General features: G+C 46.5%; 2 protein-coding genes across 4 annotated transcripts in view; both read left to right on the top strand.

Moving 5' to 3' along the window:
* The window catches only part of stc2a (stanniocalcin 2a), a 6990-nt gene extending 2381 nt beyond the window's left edge, over positions 1 to 4609 (top strand). Inside the window, exons 2-4 of the mRNA XM_076167838.1 lie at positions 468 to 610; positions 1151 to 1362; positions 1587 to 4609. Of these exons, the coding sequence (XP_076023953.1) occupies positions 468 to 610; positions 1151 to 1362; positions 1587 to 1947 (716 nt within the window). The 3' untranslated portion in view covers positions 1948 to 4609. The remainder of the gene's footprint in view (positions 1 to 467; positions 611 to 1150; positions 1363 to 1586) is intronic.
* Positions 4610 to 9071: 4462 nt separating this feature from the next.
* Positions 9072 to 17900, top strand: LOC143014066 (cytoplasmic polyadenylation element-binding protein 4-like). 3 transcript variants are annotated; one of them, XM_076167845.1, is made up of 12 exons: positions 9072 to 9240; positions 10115 to 11190; positions 11269 to 11367; positions 12169 to 12259; positions 12877 to 12927; positions 13028 to 13051; positions 13358 to 13534; positions 13663 to 13752; positions 13863 to 13981; positions 14395 to 14509; positions 14595 to 14776; positions 14911 to 17900. In XM_076167845.1, the coding sequence occupies exons 2-12, from the start codon at positions 10171 to 10173 to the stop codon at positions 15136 to 15138; spliced, it is 2196 nt and encodes a 731-aa protein (XP_076023960.1). In that variant the 5' UTR covers positions 9072 to 9240; positions 10115 to 10170; the 3' UTR covers positions 15139 to 17900. The 3 variants fall into 3 exon arrangements, with proteins under 3 accessions (XP_076023960.1, XP_076023958.1, XP_076023959.1); XM_076167843.1 differs by having other exon boundaries at positions 12166 to 12259; XM_076167844.1 differs by lacking the exon at positions 9072 to 9240 and adding an exon at positions 9282 to 9676 and having other exon boundaries at positions 12166 to 12259.
* The last annotated feature ends 1138 nt before the right edge of the window (positions 17901 to 19038 follow it).

Genomic DNA, 19038 nt, shown 5'->3' with positions numbered 1-19038 from the left:
TTAAGACAATAAGAAATGAGTGCGTTTGTGTGGAGGCTGTATATCTGCATTGCACCATCTCTATGCCAGGCAGTGCAGATGGAATGTGGCGCAGAGTGACACAGTAATGTGTCTGTCACTAAGTGTTCCTCTGCAGGAACCCCTCAGCTTAGGCAATGAGAGTGCCACCCACCCCCACCGTGTCCCTCTCCTCTATTCCCCTCTCTTCCTCTCCCTCTCCCTCTCTCTCTCTCTCTCTCTCTCTCTGGCTAGCCGAAACAGACCCTCCACCATAGAAACACGTGACAGGTCGCTCTGCCATATCAGCCCCGGTCATTCATGCAGGAGCTGGGGTGCTAAGAGTGGAGTTTTGCCTTCCAGCTCTGTGGTCCTCATTGCCGCCGCGACTGCACGGTCTGCTGCTGCTGCCTCTGCTGTGAACAGATGACACGCTCCCTCCCCTCCCCTAACCTGTTCTCTCTTTCCAGCTGAGATCCAGCACTGCCTAGTGAGTGCAGGGGATGTCGGCTGTGGTGTGTTTGAGTGCTTTGAGAATAACTCCTGCGAGATACGAGGGCTACAGGAAATCTGCATGACGTTCCTGCACAACGCTGGCAAATTTGACTCTCAGGTACTAAAGTGGTCTGTCTCTGTTTACAGCCTTGCAAAATCGTATAACCAGGGGCAACATTCCATTTCTGTGGCTCAGTGCTTCACAAAGGTTATCCACTACTGCACCTTTCACCATGAATACAATAGATGACTTGTACTTGTCTCTATGGCATATAGACCTAGAGGTGACAGACTCTCTTCTCCTCTCTCAGGAAGTTTACTCTCCTCTCACTGGACTGATGCATGTACAGTCAGGACCAAGGGTCGCCAGCCAGCTGCCCATTAGCCCAGTTAGATCCCTTTTATATACATGAGAGCCTGGAGTCTTGCCAAGCCTATTAGGGTCTATTAGGGTCACATTCTAGAAAAAAACACAACAATAATAGAACATGTTATACTGCCCTTCACCCAGAAACTAGTCTTCATCATAAATACAAGCAAAACAGAACTTAGGATGCAACTGTAACAGGTTGTTTCTTTTATCTGGCTGATGTCTGAGTCCTCAGCTGTTGGTCCACATCAGTCAGGCATGTGTGTTTGTGTGTGTTTGTGTACATAGGGGAAGTCCTTCATTAAGGATGCTCTGAAGTGTATGGCCCACGGTCTCAGGCACAAGTTCAGCTGCATCAGTAGGAAGTGTGTGTCCATTAAAGAGATGGTGTTCCAGCTCCAGAGGGAGTGCTACATCAAACACAACCTCTGTTCTGCTGCGAAAGAGAATGTGGCCGTCATGGTGGAGATGATCCACTTCCAGGATCTCTTCCCTAAAGGGTGAGTGGCTGCTTTGTGTGTGTTTTGTCCGAGTCATTCTGTCTCTTTCATCAGTTGTTTGCCTTCTCTGGACGCTGCTGCTCATTTAAGCTTGTCCTTTTCCATGTAGAGCGATGGCACAGTACCAATATGTTCCTTTCATTTCCTACTTCTTCATAAGTTATGCTTCCCAACATGAAATCAAAGCATCAGGTTTAGTTATCTACCCTTCTCTCTCTCTCCAGTCCATATGTGGAGCTGGTGAACATCCTACTGACCTGCGGCGAGGAAGTGAAGGAGGCTCTAACGCGGAGTGTCCGGCTGCAGTGTGAGCAGAACTGGGGGGCTCTGTGTGACAGCTTGAGTCTCTGCTCCTCCCTCACCCCGCCTCCCGCCGGTGCCGCCGTCGACCACCGCCGCCCGGCTCCTCCCCACACCGAGCCGGAGCAACCTCGCCCTCCTCGGCAAGGCGACAAGGAGAAGCCCGGCAAGGCGGGCTTCAACGCTCACCCGCGCCATCGCAGTCAGGGCTCCCGCCGCCAGAGTCCAGAGGCAGGAGTGGTGGCCGAGCAGGAAGACCCCGAGGGCGCCGACATCCGGAGGTGAAAAAGCAGGAGACTATTCAGAACCGTTGACCCCTACAACATTAAAACCACACGTACAAACTCACATACGCCTCCACACACATAGACACGTGTGCAGTAGCACCAAAACTCACCCACCGACGCATCCACACACACACACACACACACTTACCCGCAAACACACACAAATTCCCAGACAGACTGAGCAGAAGGAAGCAAGCCCCCGACCTTTCCTGTCCTTATTCCTCCCTCTCCAGTCATTCCAGCAGTCCCACATGGTGAACTTGCAGGGTAACTTTGGTGTAGCTTTTGCTGTTATGCCAGATTGTAGGCCACATTTTTAAAAATGGAATAATAGCTGTTATTATCATGATTATTTCAATTGTTAGGACTATTTTGGCTCTAATATAGCATTTCTCAAATCGTACTGACTGTAAGATTTGATTATATTTGTATTATTTATTTTATTCTTTATGCAATGTTGAAATATCAAAATGTACATAGAAATATACTTATCTATATTTATATAAACATGTATAAATATAGTTATAATATGCAATACTGATCTACTCTATATGAAGTTGTCTATGGCGTGCCGTCTGTCGTTCTCTTCACAGTATTGCACCCATCACACATCGCTCTGTAGATATGTAACATACACCATTTGTTGTTTCAAAGTGGGAATGTGTATTATAATTATAGATACTTGATGATGATGATGATGATTAAATACAAATTGTACAGGTTTCAAGTCCAGTTCTGGCACATATGAATTGTAGTGCATGATGGCCACAAAGCCAACAAACTTGTGCATTCTTAAAGTGAAAACCCACTCTAAAGAGGATGCAGATGTAATACTATGAATACAGACACTTAGCTCAGAATTGTATGTGTTGGTGAGTCCAATCTGAGACTTAATCTGTGATGATCAAGGGCCGCCGTCTTGGGTTTGCTGACACAGCGGATACATGCTGTGTGTGTGTCTGTGTGTGCGACAATGACACGTATCTCATTTGGATGCAAAATACTCCTGTCAGTCTCTTTACACGGCGTCCACAACTGTCTCAGTGACATGACAGATGATTGAATGTCACATTTGTGCGTCGCTTCTACTCGAGTATTCATTGAACTGTTATACATTCTGTCTGAGCTGGTTTTCCATTCAAATGTTTGCTAAAGGAGGAAGTGTGACCCTATAAGTCCTTTCTGAAGTTTTCCACCTTCTATCTAATGTAAAATCACACACATCAAGGTGCCTAAACTTGTTAGCGTCCGCAGCGACGCTTCTATCTGACTTACAAGTGAATGGATGATACTGTGTTGTTGTTTTTTTTAAAGCTGTTCAATTGATTTAGAAGTATTTCACGATGATGTTGAGCCACATAAGTCGTTTGTATTGCACTTTGGATGATTGTCAGATTGTTCTGGACTGCTGCAGATTGGAACGTAGCCTCCTCCTCCTCCTCCTCCTCCTGTTACCAGAATGTTTAGGGTTGTTAACTCGGGCAGTCGTGGATTTCAGCCCCCTCATTACCTACGATAGCAACCACAGCATCAGACCCTGCATCCCCACCTGCTCCTCAGGACCATGTAGAAACCTCCCCTAGCAGAGAGTGTCCCAGCGGCCCAGCACGAGGCTCGACAGAGACCCTCTTGATCTCCGGCCCGTGTAATTGAGCCCCTATTCCTCTTCGGTCCTTTACCTAGGTCAGGAGAGACATGAAGGCCGGTTATTCTCCCCCTTAGAGCCGCAGGCAGCGCAGCAAGGACCCAGGAACTGGGTTAAGTCCACACATGGGGCTCTGGCGGTGTTATTCTAAATGTTATATTTACCGAGGCCACCAGAGAATTCCTCTGGGCCAAGGCCAAGAGACAGAGAGAGGCCGAGTGTGGAGAGAGAGAGCGAGAGAGGGAGAGAGAGAGAGAGAGAGAGAGGGGGAGAGGGAGAGACGCCCACTTCTTCTACTTCTTTTTTTTAGTGATGATTCAGTTTGTCTTTCCTTCTCCTCGTCCTCTCTTCTTCATTAGGTCACAATCACAAGAATTTCACCATTTTAGGCCGTGAAAGTAGATCCCCCCCCCCCCTCCCCCTCCCCATGTTGCTGATCACCTGGTGCAAAAACAAAGGAAGGTACTGCGTGCTCAGATGTTGTGGCTCCTCTTAGGGGTTTTCACTTTGTTCTCTCTAATGCACTTACAGTAAGCTAATGTTATCTCTACATTTTCCTCTCAGTCGTCTACAGACGGACATTATAAGCTCAGTTGGAATAATAAATGAAGCTACGGTATCCGGCTTTCTTTTTTATTTCTTTTTGTTTTTTGGGAATTTGGGATTCCTTTGACATCCCAGTGATTTATGAGACATAAGCTAATCCTCTTAAGAATGTACTGTATGTTTGTAAAATGACAGTCTGTTCAGCTCTCTATCATTAGGTTTGATATGGCTCTTGTAATAATGTAGTGGCTTCAATGGCTTTTTCTTTATGTGTTCAGAGGAAAATAAACTAACCGTATTTCCTGTATTTTTGTGTTCCATCACCACATTTCTTCCTTTCCTCTGCCAAGCACATGGATTCTGCTCTGGTCTTTGGTAAATCCTGGTGCAGACCTTTGTAACTCACCTGTGAGACGACAGGCGTCTGATTCTATCTAAGTATCTTTGGAGTCATGAAGTCAGATGTATCTTGCTATCATTAAAATATTTTTGTTTGTATTTTGTACATCTGGTGTCTCTCAATAAAGTTATTTTCATTAGCTTTAGAAGAGAAGGAGTGACAGAGCATCCAGCTGTCTGAGTCTAAGCCGGTTAGCAGAGAAGGCCTGGCTGTCTCAGGTGTACACACAGGTTGAGAGACACCCCTTTCTCTTCTTGCAGCCTACTTTCTGACAGTGAAATACAGGGCTGTGTGTTAAGTTTCAAGCACTGGAAACATCTTCGACATTTCCGTCAGCGGCTCTGGATCGGGTGCGGAGCTTGTTGGGGTGTCAGTTTTTACGAGTTGCCCCGGGCAGCGTACATTGAAAGCATAGACTTCCACAGGCTGCTCTGAGGAGCTTGATGTCACTCTGACTGAAATGATCTGCTAAATTACATTTGGACTTGTCAGATATGGGATTGTGATTTTTTTTGTTTTTCAGCAGGGGGACAGAGAAGAGTGCATGATGTCATGACCTATCATAGCACCTCTGTGAGCGTGCACACTCTGCCACAGTGCCACAACTTGGGACAACGAGCTCTGATAGTGTAGTAACAGGAAACGCCCAGTAGGTGGTGACACCTCTCTCCTTACTACCTCAGGAGCAGGAAACACATGATGCACACTGGTGGAAGTAATTCAATTGTCGCTGTTGACACGGGTGAGTTTGATACAATTGCTGAATCTATGGATGTATTTCGTCGTTGTAGTTGTAGTTAAAAGTACAAATACAAACCATATCATAATAAATAAACATAATAAATATTGCTCTCTGTGCCTCCAGGTGGTACAAAGTATCAGCTTCCAGCTAATCTTCTTATCTTCTAGCCCTGCATGTCACAGGCTGTTCTGAGACAATCAAAGTGACACTCACCTTTCAGTCTCACAGCAGGATCCATGTTTCACCTCATAGTGACCGTGACCTTGTTCTTAATGACTCGCAAAGAACAGGGAACCAAAGCTGCCCCAGACTCGCCGGGCAGCGTAGCTACATCAGGATAACAGTGTTCAAATACAGCCTGTGTAATGTACAAATGCACAGGAAGTATAATGTGATTCTGCAACACACATGCTCTCCTCTGGGACCCCTTAGAGAGCAGCACAGGCAGTGACGATGCCTGTGGCTGAATGTTTCCCTGGGGAATGGATACTCTTGTCCCACATATCCCACAGGTACTTAGAAAGCATCAGCAGCATTTGCCCTTGCCAATGAAATAAAAAATCAGAATGGCTGAGTGCACACAATAGCTGCTTACACTGGCACTATGGCCAGGCTGCGAGTCCAAAGGGGAATGAAACTGTTCCAGCTACAGTTACTGCTTCATTGAATGGGGATTAAGCATTTTTAGTTAGAAAACCGCCGTATGCAACCTGCCCTCCACCACAAACTGTCAACAGAATTGTTTGGCAAGCAATGGTGCAAATCCTACCGTTGTGGCCTGGACACAAACAACAGGTTCTACCCTCCATGAAATGTCAAAATGGACACATTCACTAAAAACCACAGGCTTCCATGCTTCCCAGCCAGCATGAAGCAGCTAACAACACAGTGTAATGACAACAAGTGAGCCTGAGAGGCACTCCAGATCAGAGGAAGAGGAAGAAAACTCCAACTATCTAACAAAATTGTTGCCCATGCTGTGACAGACTACCCAACTCAAATGAAACCCTCCTCCCTCAGCCAATGAGGCCGAGCCAACTTAGACCTGTTGACTCTGATGAAGTGAACAAATCAGCTCGGGTTGTCAAAACCAGATTTGGCTAAAAGCACAGCTCTCCTGGAACGAGCCCTATCCTGGACAGAACATGGGCTGCCATGTTTGTTTACTCAGGAATTGAACTGCTTTGAGAGGTCAGCTGAGGCTGTGGCTACGTCAGCAGCAGATCCCGTGACACCCAGAGACAGCCTCGTCAACCTTGTGCCTCCCTGCTAATTTACATGGTAGACTGCTGATATGCTGTCCATTCTCACTGCGGAACTTATTTGGTGCAAGTAAATGTGTGGAGTGGAAACCAACACTTCTGAAATCTTACAACAGGGGACTTTAAGGACTCTAAGCTGAGGGAACTTGGCAATAGTCAGATCCCTGGACATGAGTCGACCTTTCAACCCTCTTTGCTGTATAATGCAGGATCACATTAGTTATTATTTTAATTACCCAGCCTCCATAGTGTGTAGACAGGGGGAGATTGTGTGTTTTCTACCACACAGAGGCAGTGAGGGTGATGTGAGCTACATGCCAGCACTCAACAGTATGCGGACACTGTGGCCTCTACACTGTCGGTGTCATGCTACAAATACTAGAAGTCACAGAGCTGGAATGAGCAAGGCAGCGTGATGCATTCACTGTGGCGACAGAGGGTGGGAGAAATTATGTTGCATCACACTTGGCTCGTTCCAACAATGAATCGAGTCTGAGATGAATGATGTCCCAGCCAAACAATGAGCTGCTGGTCTGAGCAGAAATCTCCAGCCTTTCATACACTAACAGGGGTTGGTATGGAAACGGTGGCTGCGTCAGTGTCGGAACAGCAGAGATCACATCTGAGAGAAGGCTGAGCAGCGTGACTCTGTGCCTCTGAGAAGAGAAACCTGAGCTAGTCGACTCCAGGTGCTGTGTGAACGGCTGCCCAGTGCTCCTGTGTTAACTTATGAATTAATGACTGGGTGCCTAATTCCATGGATGAATCATTTAAGCACAGGGCTGAATGGGTGCACACCAACTTATATTTCATGCTATAGTATGTGTGCTGAAATCTTGGTTTGTGTACGTGACAAAAGAATACGAGTTCAAAATGTATAGACGGTTTATTTAATATTGAATATCCAAACGCTTGCTGGTTCATCTGCATATGTATGAGTGGAACGTCTGAGGCTCGGCTCAGTTTCACCAAGGAACACAGAATATATTGCTCTAAGGGAGGAAAATGCTGACACAACCCTCTGTGCTCGTGTTACTGTCAGTCTCAGCAGACCTACAGCAGGCAGCAGCTTCGTAAAACTATGAATTCCAGCACGCATTCACACACACACACAACTATTTCACATGTAAAAACTGAGAGATTATAATGATACAATCTCACATTCCAGTACAACAGAGGGGAAAGGTCTCTTCACAGCCATACATACTGAACAATCTGTATATGGCATGAAATGGTAGCCTCAGCTTTTCTTAATCAGGTTTCGAGTGCTAAAGCTCAGTTGACCTCCGAATATCAAACCTGTAACACCCGGGCCAGTAAGTGTGTTATTGAAAAAGGAAACCAGAAACTCAAGAGACACTGTTGTGTTGTTAAACCACCCTAACAGGCCCAGCAGCACCGGAGAGTGTGGTGTGTGTGTGGTGATGTGTGTGTGTGTGTGCTACAGGATACAAATAAAGGGTGGGTCTGCCTTGGGGGACTTGAGCTCTGTGTTGACAAGACCAACAGGCCTGCAATAAATTCTGGTAATGCTCAACTGAAGTGGAAAATAGTCATTACAAGAACTCATCTTACTGTAACTCAATACCTTTCCCCACTAAATAGGCTGATATGGGTGAAACGACGTGGTTTCAGTGCCACAGTCTAATAGAAGCGTTTCTATGGGACTGGATATTCTAACCCTAGTGGGTGATCATTAAAACTATCATGACTCAGCTCCAGTAAAAGGGTACAGTGTGTGAGAACCAAAAAACAACTAGATTTAATCAAGTAAGTATGACATCACTTCTTATTTTAGATGACATCAGTGTTGTAAATTAGCTCGTTTGATGGCATCACTATTATTTATTTATTTATTTTGTTGGCTTTAGAGTCACACAGTTTTTGGACCATACATACATTTGACTTATTTATTTTGTGTTTTCCAAGTAAACATTTAAAGCATTTAGAATATTTCTAGTCTCGCGGCGGCGGTGACAGGCGCTGTTTGCCAGGCTAACCCAAGAAGTAACACATCTATGCTGAAGAGGAAGCGAGACGTGCCAGTACACAGTCAACTGACAATAATGACATAAAAAGATACCTTACACTGAGGTATGATAGATTATAGTGACCATGGTTTTAAATATGACTCACTACATCAAACCTGAGCGGTTGCCATAGTGCAAGATAAAGACATTTGCCTGTCAAATTCTCTCATCTACATATGGTTATTATTGTAAGGAATCTGCTATTAACCCCTGCATTTCCAATAATATACAATTCTATAGTTTCGGGAGTTCACATGTATAAGCCACCAATGTTTAGATTAGACTGTAAATGCTTTGAATCGTTAATTCCCTTCAGTAAACCTCCTGCTGGTAAAGCAGCCTTATTAGGGAGGAGATGTCCTGGCTTGCTTGTGCCATTCATTGAAAAGGGGCTGGTGTGGGCGTGGCTTATCCGCAAACAACCAATGAAACGACACCATTCCTCAAAAGGGGGCGGTGCACTCGAGGGAAACCCTGACACACAGTGGCTGGTGGCTGATAGAGGGGGCGGAGCTTGTAGACGGAAGTGTCTCCCGACTGGCCCAGCTGTCATCTAGCACAGAGAGGAGACCATTTACACCGGCTTCGTAGGAAACGCAGAAAACAGGAAAAAAACGCTAAAATATGGCAACATCTAAACGATAAGGTCATGCCACCGAACTGAAGGTAGATATGTGCGAATATACCGTGTAGTGCGCGTGTGTGTCGCCGCGCGCGGACGTCAGACTGGGTGTGTATGTATGTGTGTGTGTGTTCCGTGATGTGTAATGATGACAAGGACTGCTAGGCTGTGTGACATTGAACACACAGGACACGAAGCAGACGAGGTCGTTTAAAGAGCCACACACCATTTACAACTTGTCATGTCCTGGAACATTCCGCCGTCCTTTCGACTGATAGCGGCACCTTTTTCCCCGCTACACACTCGAGTAGCGTTGTAGCTTTATATTATCGCTTTTGTAGCTTTGCTGTTATCCTAGCTTAGCAGCCCGGCGAAGGGGAGCTACCCGAGATTCGAGCTCAGACAGGAGACGTCATCAACATTTTCCTCTATTTAAACCATCGTCTATGAGGTCATTGGTGAAAAGGGTCGTGTTTGTCGGTAGGTGTCCACGCTGCGAGCCTCCGCTCCGCCTCGGCGCTAAGTTAAACACTCGCAGAGGATAAACGCACTTTTAAAAGGGCCCGTCGCTATCTGCATGATTAATATGGCACATGGAGCAGCTGTTAGCTCGCTGCTAGCTGCGGTACCGTCAGCTCCGGCTGTTAGCTGACTGCGCCGCTTGTGTGTGTCTTATTTTTTCATGGCTGCCTGTTATCCGAGTGTAATGTTTCATCTTGGGCCTGCATAGAAAGCGAGTCAATGATTGAATCTCCCTGATTGCATCACAGCTCGGGTGCAGCTCTCTCTCTCTTTCTCTCTCTGCGTTTTGGCCCGGGTTGTTTTTTTAGGCCAAGTCAAGTTTGAGGTGTAACAGTGTTTTTGCTCTGTGTCCCCCTTCCTCCCCCCTCTTCCTGTCCCCTCTCCACCACGCTTCAGCATCAAGAAGACGGTGAAAGGCTAAAAGTCAAGTGAAGATTTCCTGGGCTTCATAAATGGGGGACTACGGGTTTGGAGTTCTGGTGAAGAACAGCAGTGGTAGCAAGTCTGCGTTCCCTGTCAGGATCCCCCCTCACCTCCAGCCGCACCACTCCACCAATGGGGGCAGTGCTTGGCTGTTCCCCGCTGTAGCCCAACACAGTAACATGCAAGATGAGATTCTGGAGTCGGACAAGTCCAAGGCTTTGGACCTCCAGGACATGCAGGAGAAGTCTCAGGTCCAGGCCCAGCCCCAGGCCCTCTCTCCAGGCCAGCAGGAGGCTGGCGGGGGCCTAGGGGAGCTGGAGGGAGCCCTCCCTGAAGATGGCTCACTAGAGAAGGGCTCTTTGGAGAACAGCGGTGGGAAGGAGAAGCTGAGGATCGAGTCGCCGGTGCTGAGCGGCTTCGACTACCAGGACAGTCTGGGGATGGGTACCAGCTGTGCTCAGTCCACCACCTCCTCCTCCTCCCTGACCAGCTTCAACAACTGGTCCCCTGCCGTCCCGTCCAACCAGTCCCCGGTGGTCGGGGAGGACGTCGGAGGCTTCTTCGGTCCGACCGGCTCCAGCACCAACGGACCCCCGCTGCTGTTCCAGAACTTCTCCCACCACGCCGGGCCGGGCTTTGGCGGCGGGGGCAGTTTCTCCCCGCAGATCGGGCCCGTCTCCCAACACCACCCGGCCCCTCCCCCGCCTCACCCCCAGCACTACCACCCCCACGGTCAGGGGGTCCCGCAGCAGCACCGGCGCTCCCCGGCCAGCCCTCACCCGCCGCAGCCCAACTTCCCTCCGCACCCACACCGTGCCGGAGCCTTCACCCAGCTGCCCCACCTGGCGCCCGCTCAAAACAAATTGCCTTCACCTTGGGGAAGCTACCAGAGTCCTTCCACTCCCACGTCCACCTCCTGGAGCCCCGGCGGCAGCTACAGCGGCTGGGGAGGCACACAAGGGGTGCGGGACTACAGGAGGGGCATCGGCGGAGGGATGACGGGCCTGAACTCCATCTCTCCACTGAAGAAGTCCTTCCCTAACAACCAGGTAGATGATCCCTACACCCTTTCCTTCCCTTACACCCCCGACTCCTACTGCATCCTGACATGTGCTCCTCTCCCCCAGGTCTCCTCTCAGAAGTTCCCCAGAAACAACTCTGGCTTCAATCACAAGGGCTGGGTGGAGGACAGCATGGGCCGCAGTGACAGCGTCTACCCTTTCCAGGTGAGCATCCGCCGTCTTGTCCAGGAATAGGAAGGAAATCGGATTGAAAATAACTCAATTTATTCACTTGGCACCAGCGACCACACTTGGCCGACGTTTCCTTCAGCATTAAAAATTGCAATCATGCATTTTCTGTCCTCCGGAGGTAAGTAAGTGCAAATGCGCCAAAACGCGCTCGTCTGTATCAAATGCAGCAAACGAGGCACCGTGCAAAACAGGATACAATAAGTCGATCATCTGATTCGAGACGTGACAGTAAGTCGACTAAACCGAGCTTATTGTGCGCGGGCTGGTATCTTAGGGCCTTGGCCCAGAGATCTTATGATGCGTGCCGATCACATGGCCTCTCCCTCCTCTCGTCCCCCCATGTGAGATGCCTTTGTGCCTCGCCGTGACTTTGCATGATTTCCGCCCCATGTGAAGCCTCGCCTCGCCTCTCTCCTGTTAGCTCTTAGTCATCGTCGCAGCTCCGCGCAGCCATGTTGGGTCGGTTTTCAAACGTTGATCCCTTTCAGCCGAGGCCGCTCAGTTAGACTTTGTATTGATCTGAAACTCAAGTGGAAGGACACATTTTCCAGCATGTCGCCTGGCACGTCTCTTTATAAATAGCAGGTAGTTGAGTCTTGATTACAGACGGATGCAGGCTGGATTCTGCGCACCGTCGACCGGCCTCGTGTCTTCATCTCTCTGAGGGAGATCAACCTTTATTCACCTGTCTCATAACACACACCGTCGCAGCTTTGGAGGCTTGACTCTGAGGAGAGAAGAGGCTAATTGTTGTTCTTCCTCTTTTTCCAGCAGGAGAGAACGCGGTCCTTTGACGGCTTCAGTATGCATTCTCTGGAGAACTCTCTGATTGACATTATGAGGGCTGAGCAGGATTCTTTGAAAGGTTGGTTCCCACACGAACAATGGTGAAGAAGGATCGTGTTCCCCCTCTGGTGGCTCTGACGTAAACGCAGCCGTTTGGTTGCATGGATTTGACATAAAGTGGGATTGAGTTGTTATTTAGCGGCGCCCACAGATGAGTTTGGGTCAAAACCAGGACTCCATTCTGCACAAATGGGCAGAATGGAGTCCATTAGGACCCCAGTTAGCAGAGGACTGTGGCTCCTCTGAAGCTCATCATGGTCAGATCTGTTTGCTGCAACTAAATATGAAGTTTTATTATCATTTAATCAACCAATAATGAAGATTGAAGATGAAACGTCGGGTATAAAGACAAACCATAACCTCCCTTAGCCAACAATGGCATCTTTAGATCGCTCCCTTCCTTTGGCCAACAGTCCTGAAACCCAATATGACTCAAAGTAAAGGAAGAACTTTCATCAGATATTCAAATTGAAAAACTCAGATCTTTGTTTGTCTCACATCCAAGAGCTCATGACTCCTTTGTGTTCCATTCTAACACTCGTAGGTTCATGGACCATTGATATTTGGGGGAAGTTGATGAATTATTACTTTAGTTCTCTTTCATTTCATGTGAATTCTGTGCCTTTTGTCCTGCAGGACGCTACAGCTTCTCCCACCAGGCTGGAGACGGGCCTCTTCCCATGAATGGTGCGTAAACGATCGTGTATATCATTAATTGTCTTTTATCAAGCGCCTTTTTATAGAATTGTCTTATCTAAAGAATGCTTTGCTTTTGTTTGACTTGCAGCAAGAAGTTATGGCAGAAGACGAGGTAAAGCTTGTTAAATGTGTTGTCTCTTGTTTGATTCTGACACGGTGGCTTTTGTCTCATCGTGCCGGCGCTTCGCTTTTCAGTGTCGCTAATTACTTGAAACGTTGTCAATGGTTACAACTCTTTCTCTGCAGGGCTTTAATACTCTGCCAGTATTTGCTTATCAAGAGCTTGTAGTGATCATAGTCAGTCAGTCAGTCAGTCAGTGTGTAATGACTTCCCCTTACACGTTTTTTGACCTTTTATCATCAGAAATGCTCTCCTTACAGTCTAAAGTAGTGGCGACCCTTTGATCCTTCTCTCCAGGCCACTCCTCTCTGTTCCCCATGGAGGATGAGCGCTCCTTTGGGGAGGAGGAGTCAGGTGACCAGGGGCTCGCTGGTCTCGGCTCCGCCCACTGTTTCCCCCACCTCAACGGGGAGCGCGTGGAGCGATACTCCCGCAAGGTGTTTGTCGGAGGGCTGCCGCCGGACATAGACGAAGGTACAAGAGAATGTAACACGAGTCTCAAGACATTGTGTTCTATTGTCTTAATTCTGAACAGCTGTGGTGACTGATTAACATCAAGATTCTTTATTGTTGCATTTCCTGACCCGCTCGTCTCTCCTCAGATGAAATCACTGCCAGTTTCCGTCGTTTTGGACACTTGTTTGTAGACTGGCCCCACAAGGCAGAGAGCAAGTCCTACTTCCCACCCAAAGGTGAGTGGGTCCAGTGTGTTGTATGATTTGTGGACTAGCCATTGTGGTGATGAATACGTTTAGTGTTCCTGTGACTCAACACGTCCTGCTGTGCGTCCTCTCCTCTGCAGGATACGCCTTCTTACTGTTCCAAGACGAGAGCTCTGTGCAGGCTCTGATTGACGCCTGCATTCAGGAGGATGGCAAGCTGTACCTGTGTGTGTCCAGCCCCACCATCAAGGACAAACCTGTGAGTGTGTCGCCCTGGGAGCCGCACACGTTTACACTTCATCTAATCATCAATACTTTCTGTTCAAGGGTTTCTGAAGGGTTGATGTCATTACGTCCCCTCTTTAGTGTAAAATATAAATGGTTTGATCCAATCTGAAGTTCTACGTTAACATTCATAACCCGAAGTTGAGTAACAGACCTAGATGATGCCTCTAACTTGAGTTATTCATGTCGGAACCCGTACATGTAAACAGCCGACTGCAGGTTTCACTGTACAGCACAAACACAAAATGGAGAACAGTGAGCAAGTTCAGTGCTGCTGTCTTTCCAGGGCCTCATCTAAAACTCCTCTACTTAGATGGCCTAGATTTATAAAATAATTTAGGAAACCAACAACCTATCCTGGGAGTAATGTTGTCTTTCATCTTGCAGGTTCAAATCCGACCCTGGAACCTGAATGACAGCGACTTTGTGATGGACGGCTCTCAGCCATTGGACCCGAGGAAGACCATCTTTGTAGGCGGCGTCCCTCGTCCCCTCCGTGCAGGTATGTACCCGCCTACCCCGGGCGTCAAACTGACAACCTGACAGTGTTTGATCAAAGGCTAACGGGTGTGGCTTGTGTGTTCCAGTGGAGCTGGCCATGATCATGGACCGTCTGTACGGTGGAGTGTGTTACGCCGGGATCGACACAGACCCTGAGCTCAAGTACCCCAAAGGGGCCGGGCGGGTCGCCTTCTCTAATCAGCAAAGCTACATTGCAGCCATTAGTGCCCGGTTTGTTCAGCTGCAGCATGGGGAGATTGATAAACGGGTGAGTTGTGGATCAGAGCTCGGCATCAGAAGCGCCTAACCTTATCTGATCTCTGCTAATCTCATCATCACTCACACACCCTGCCTCCTCTTCTCCTTCATCCGCCGTCGTCCTCCCCTTTCATCTCTCCTCAGGTGGAAGTGAAGCCATATGTCCTGGATGATCAGCTGTGTGATGAGTGCCAGGGCACTCGCTGCGGGGGGAAGTTTGCTCCTTTCTTCTGCGCCAACGTGACCTGTCTGCAGTACTACTGCGAGTACTGCTGGGCCGCCATCCACTCCCGGGCCGGCCGCGAGTTCCACAAGCCGCTGGTGAAGGAGGGAGGCGACCGACCGCGACACATCTCCTTCCGCTGGAACTGAGGCGAGCGGGAAGGGGAGGGCGAGGGAGGGGGGGAGAGAGAAAGGAGTATCGGGGAGGGATTCAGTTAGGGACGGGGGGTACGGGCTACAATATGAAAAATAAATGCACTTTTCTTTTAGCTAGTTCCTTAAAATTAAAAAAATCTGCTTAATTTATTTTTTATTTTTTTAATCGGGCCTTTCTAAAAGAAGTACATGCGAAGAGAAAAAAAAGTGAAATCCCATTTATGTTTTGACTTTAAGTGTGCATGAGCCTATGGATGCATTAGATTTGGGTTTAGATGTTATCTGACGTGACTGTACTTTCTTTTCTTGCGTTAGCTGGCTAAGCTGCTTTCATTTTGTTGTCAAGAGTAACATAAAATTTAAGTGAGGTTCGTCATACCTGAATCAGTATACTAACTAACTATGGAAGTTGTGTTTAAGAAGGGTGCATTTTCTTACTTTACGCTTGCAGGATTAGAGAACTGTACCATTTACCAAAGGTTGAGTGAAGACGGTTGATTGAACAAGAGAAGTGAAACACCATTTCAGATGGTCGGGCGACTTACTTTCTCAAGCAGGTCAGTGTATAGCATCGAAACGAACGTCCCCTCAGTCCGCCACACCACTTTTTAAGATTTGCTGGCGCGAGTTTGAAGGTCTCGGTTTCAGAGTAAAACCAGAGCGGGCAAACCAAAGATCGGCCTAAAAAAAACGCATCATCAGAAGCAGCTGTTGATCGGAGGGGTTGTCAGGAGCGATAACGGCGTTCCTCTCGTCGCGCGGCGGGAGGAGGGAGAGGCTGGGGGTTTTGGGGAGTTTTTCGGCTTTTGGGTTTCAGCTGATGAAGACATAGCCCTCGAGGCTCAGGTATTGGCAGTAGTATTTGCTCACTTTATATTGTCAGGGATATTATCACTGGAAGCTAACATGCTAATGTAGTACAAACAAATGGGAACGCACAGTCCAGTCTCCCTGAGCTGTCCCCATGGTAACCACTGCACGCTCTACCACCACTGGAGCTTCTATCACAAGTGTTGTGGTTGGATACGGTAGTAGCTAGATACTCTTTGAAGAATTTGCTGTCACAGAGATAAAGATATTATTTTATACATGGCCTGCTGATTTTTGTACAGTGTTTTATAGCTAATTATTTTGTCATGAACATATATACATTTATTATGCACTACTTTTCTAAATATTTTTTTCAATAGTCATTTTAGGCACATTTTTCACAGATGGGAGAACTCCTTTTGCAATACCTCATTTTTTTCACTTGGTGAAAAATAATTTTGTACCTTTGTTACTAAGAGATCTGCATTTATGGTAAACTTAATTTAAAAAAAAGAAAATGAATGATATTAATATAATTTTCGATTAGCTTTTATATATTTAAGTGCTGGTAAAATCTGAAAAATCGTCTGGTGCATTGGTGTGATTCTGTACATTAAAAAATAAGGCTCGCAGTGGCCGGTCATATATGGATTCTCCTCTCTCCTAATAAACATAATTACAGGATCCTACGGCATGACAAAACCTTTCTAAGCGGATTTTGATAGTCTTGAAACTATATTCTGATATTTCGCTCCTTAGAAGTAGTCGGTAAGAATATCATAGGGTAAATGTTTTGGCTTTGGTCAATGTGAAATATTCCATTGTATCTCCAGAGTGGATATCAGCTGTTTGAATATTTAGATCCTCTTTCTGGGAATGCCTGTAAGTTCTACTTTTTCTTGGCATGCATAATGTAACACAGAGATAACATGGCTAGTGTTAATGCAGGACCTAATGTAATGCACTAGAGCCCTCTTTTTCCTTCAACGTTCTTTTCCTTTTCTCTTTGAGATCGCCTCTCTTGTAGCCTCTCTTTACTTGGCGCGGTCGGCCTTCTTATGCCGACTGCACGGCGGCGACACTCGGATGCGTTTTGTAACGTAGAGGACAGTCAGTAGGACATAGGAGGAGACTTGATCACTTGACCCCCTTTGTGATGTGGCATGCTTTGGGACATAACCTGAATGTGATTAATGTTGCAAGTTAACTTTGAGCCATTATGTGCAATACTTATTCTTTCCAGAAACAAGTCTCCGCAGTGTAAATCATTTAATCCATATAAACCACGCAGTCATTTACACATTGTTTGGTTCCTACTGGTCATGCTGATGTCTGCAAGAAAAAAAAATCTAATTTATACCTGAATTTATTTTTAAACATTTGTTTTGTGCTTATTTACTTATTTTGCTACTACCATGCTACTGTGATTGAAAATATTGTATATACTAGGTCGATAATGTATTTAGCATTTGCTATATTTTCAATTGAATTGTAAAACTATTATTTTGATCAGATTTTTCAGTTATATTTTTGGGGTGATGTGTTGAAGTCGTTGATGTGTCTAGTTTTTCTAATTGCTGTATTGTGCTCCACATTTTCAGATGAAAAGAATATTGATATGTCTCTTAGTATTACTTGATTGCAAAATTTCAATAGTTTTTAATTCTATGCTGGGAAGGTTATATTTATTAACTTTTTTTTTTTTTTTTTTTTTACCCTTTTTCATTTTGATTTTTTTTAAAGTAATTTCACATTTTTAAGTTCAAATTTTTATATTTTCTTCCTGATTAATTTACGCTACGATACAGACGTCAGTTTTTATAGTTGGTTTGTAGAATTGAAGTAAAACGAAGATCCAATGTCATATTCATTTGCTGCCAACTGTTTATAACTGTATGCATACATTTGAAGTATTTGTAATGTGAGATGTTGAACGAATAAAACAACTGTGAGGAAGAATTCTGTCTCGAGGAGCTTTTCCTCAGGTTTATTTGCCTCTTAACAGTAATGGAATGTTTATTTATTTTATTGGTGAATCTTGGAAGTGATGCCTGCAGTTTGAAGACGGCGTTTTCTGAGCATTACTGCCACCTGCTGGCCTGGACGACTACACACACGCACACATACATGCACAGTTTAGGCAGGTAGAAGCTCCAGATATTAAGTTTCGTAAAAGGGAGGAAACGCCACGTCTTCCAGTTCAAAAGAGAAAATGTCGCCAGTGAGGACCTTGCTGGTGCCTCGGTTTGGCCCCCAGCTCGGCTCCGGTCAGCCCCGGCAGTATGATATCGAGCTCTCCGCCGCCTGCAGCCCGGGTGAAGGGGGCGAAGGCGGGAAGAAGTGGGGGAAAGGTGCGAGAAGACAGTCGGCTAACATTTTAAAGGTGAAAATGCCGAAGTATGGCCGCCATGAGACGGTAAAGGTGTCTCAGACCGCGGGAGAGCAGAGCGAGACACCGGCAGGAGGGACGCTAGAGGCCCGGGCGAGAAGAACCGAGAGAGGCGGAAGAGCGGGAGATTCAACAGGTGCTATGCTACTGTTAGCTACATTAGCTTTAGCAGAAGGTAGCTAGGCAGAAGCTAAATCATGTAAACAGATTTTAGGCAGAAGACACAAACATTTTACACTTTTGATATCTAGTGTTGGTAAGCTTAGTTGGGGCAGGTATTTACATTTGTGTGTGTGTGTGCAGATGTCTTCACATTCCCCGAAAGCACCAAAAGAAGCGAAGAAACAAATGAGAAGTTGAAGGTACGTAGAGTGTAAAAGCCAGAGATTGAACCTGTTGATTTGAACTGTTGTAATTTTCTGTATTGGATGACATCATTTGATTAGTTTGGTGATATCCCCTTGTTAGATTGATGGCAGCTTTAGGGTCAAGAGTTTAGATTCCATAAATTATACTTTTGAAGCCCACTGATAATTTATATTTGAAAACCACAATACTACCACGATAAAAGAAAAGCAGAAGCCTACCTACCTCTCATTCTTCTGACTCCTCTTCTTCTGGTCCTCACAGCACAGGCTTGCTGTTCTCATCTCCACAACGTTAGAGGAGAACCAGATCATCAGACGGAGACTTTC

The sequence above is a fragment of the Genypterus blacodes genome, unplaced genomic scaffold, assembly GCF_046128005.1.
Source record: "Genypterus blacodes isolate CSIRO-AG114 ecotype Tasmania unplaced genomic scaffold, CSIRO-AGI_Gbla_v1 ptg000179l_1, whole genome shotgun sequence".
In the NCBI taxonomy this organism is placed as follows: Eukaryota; Metazoa; Chordata; class Actinopteri; order Ophidiiformes; family Ophidiidae; genus Genypterus; species Genypterus blacodes.
This window is presented reverse-complemented; position numbering and strand designations above follow the sequence as displayed.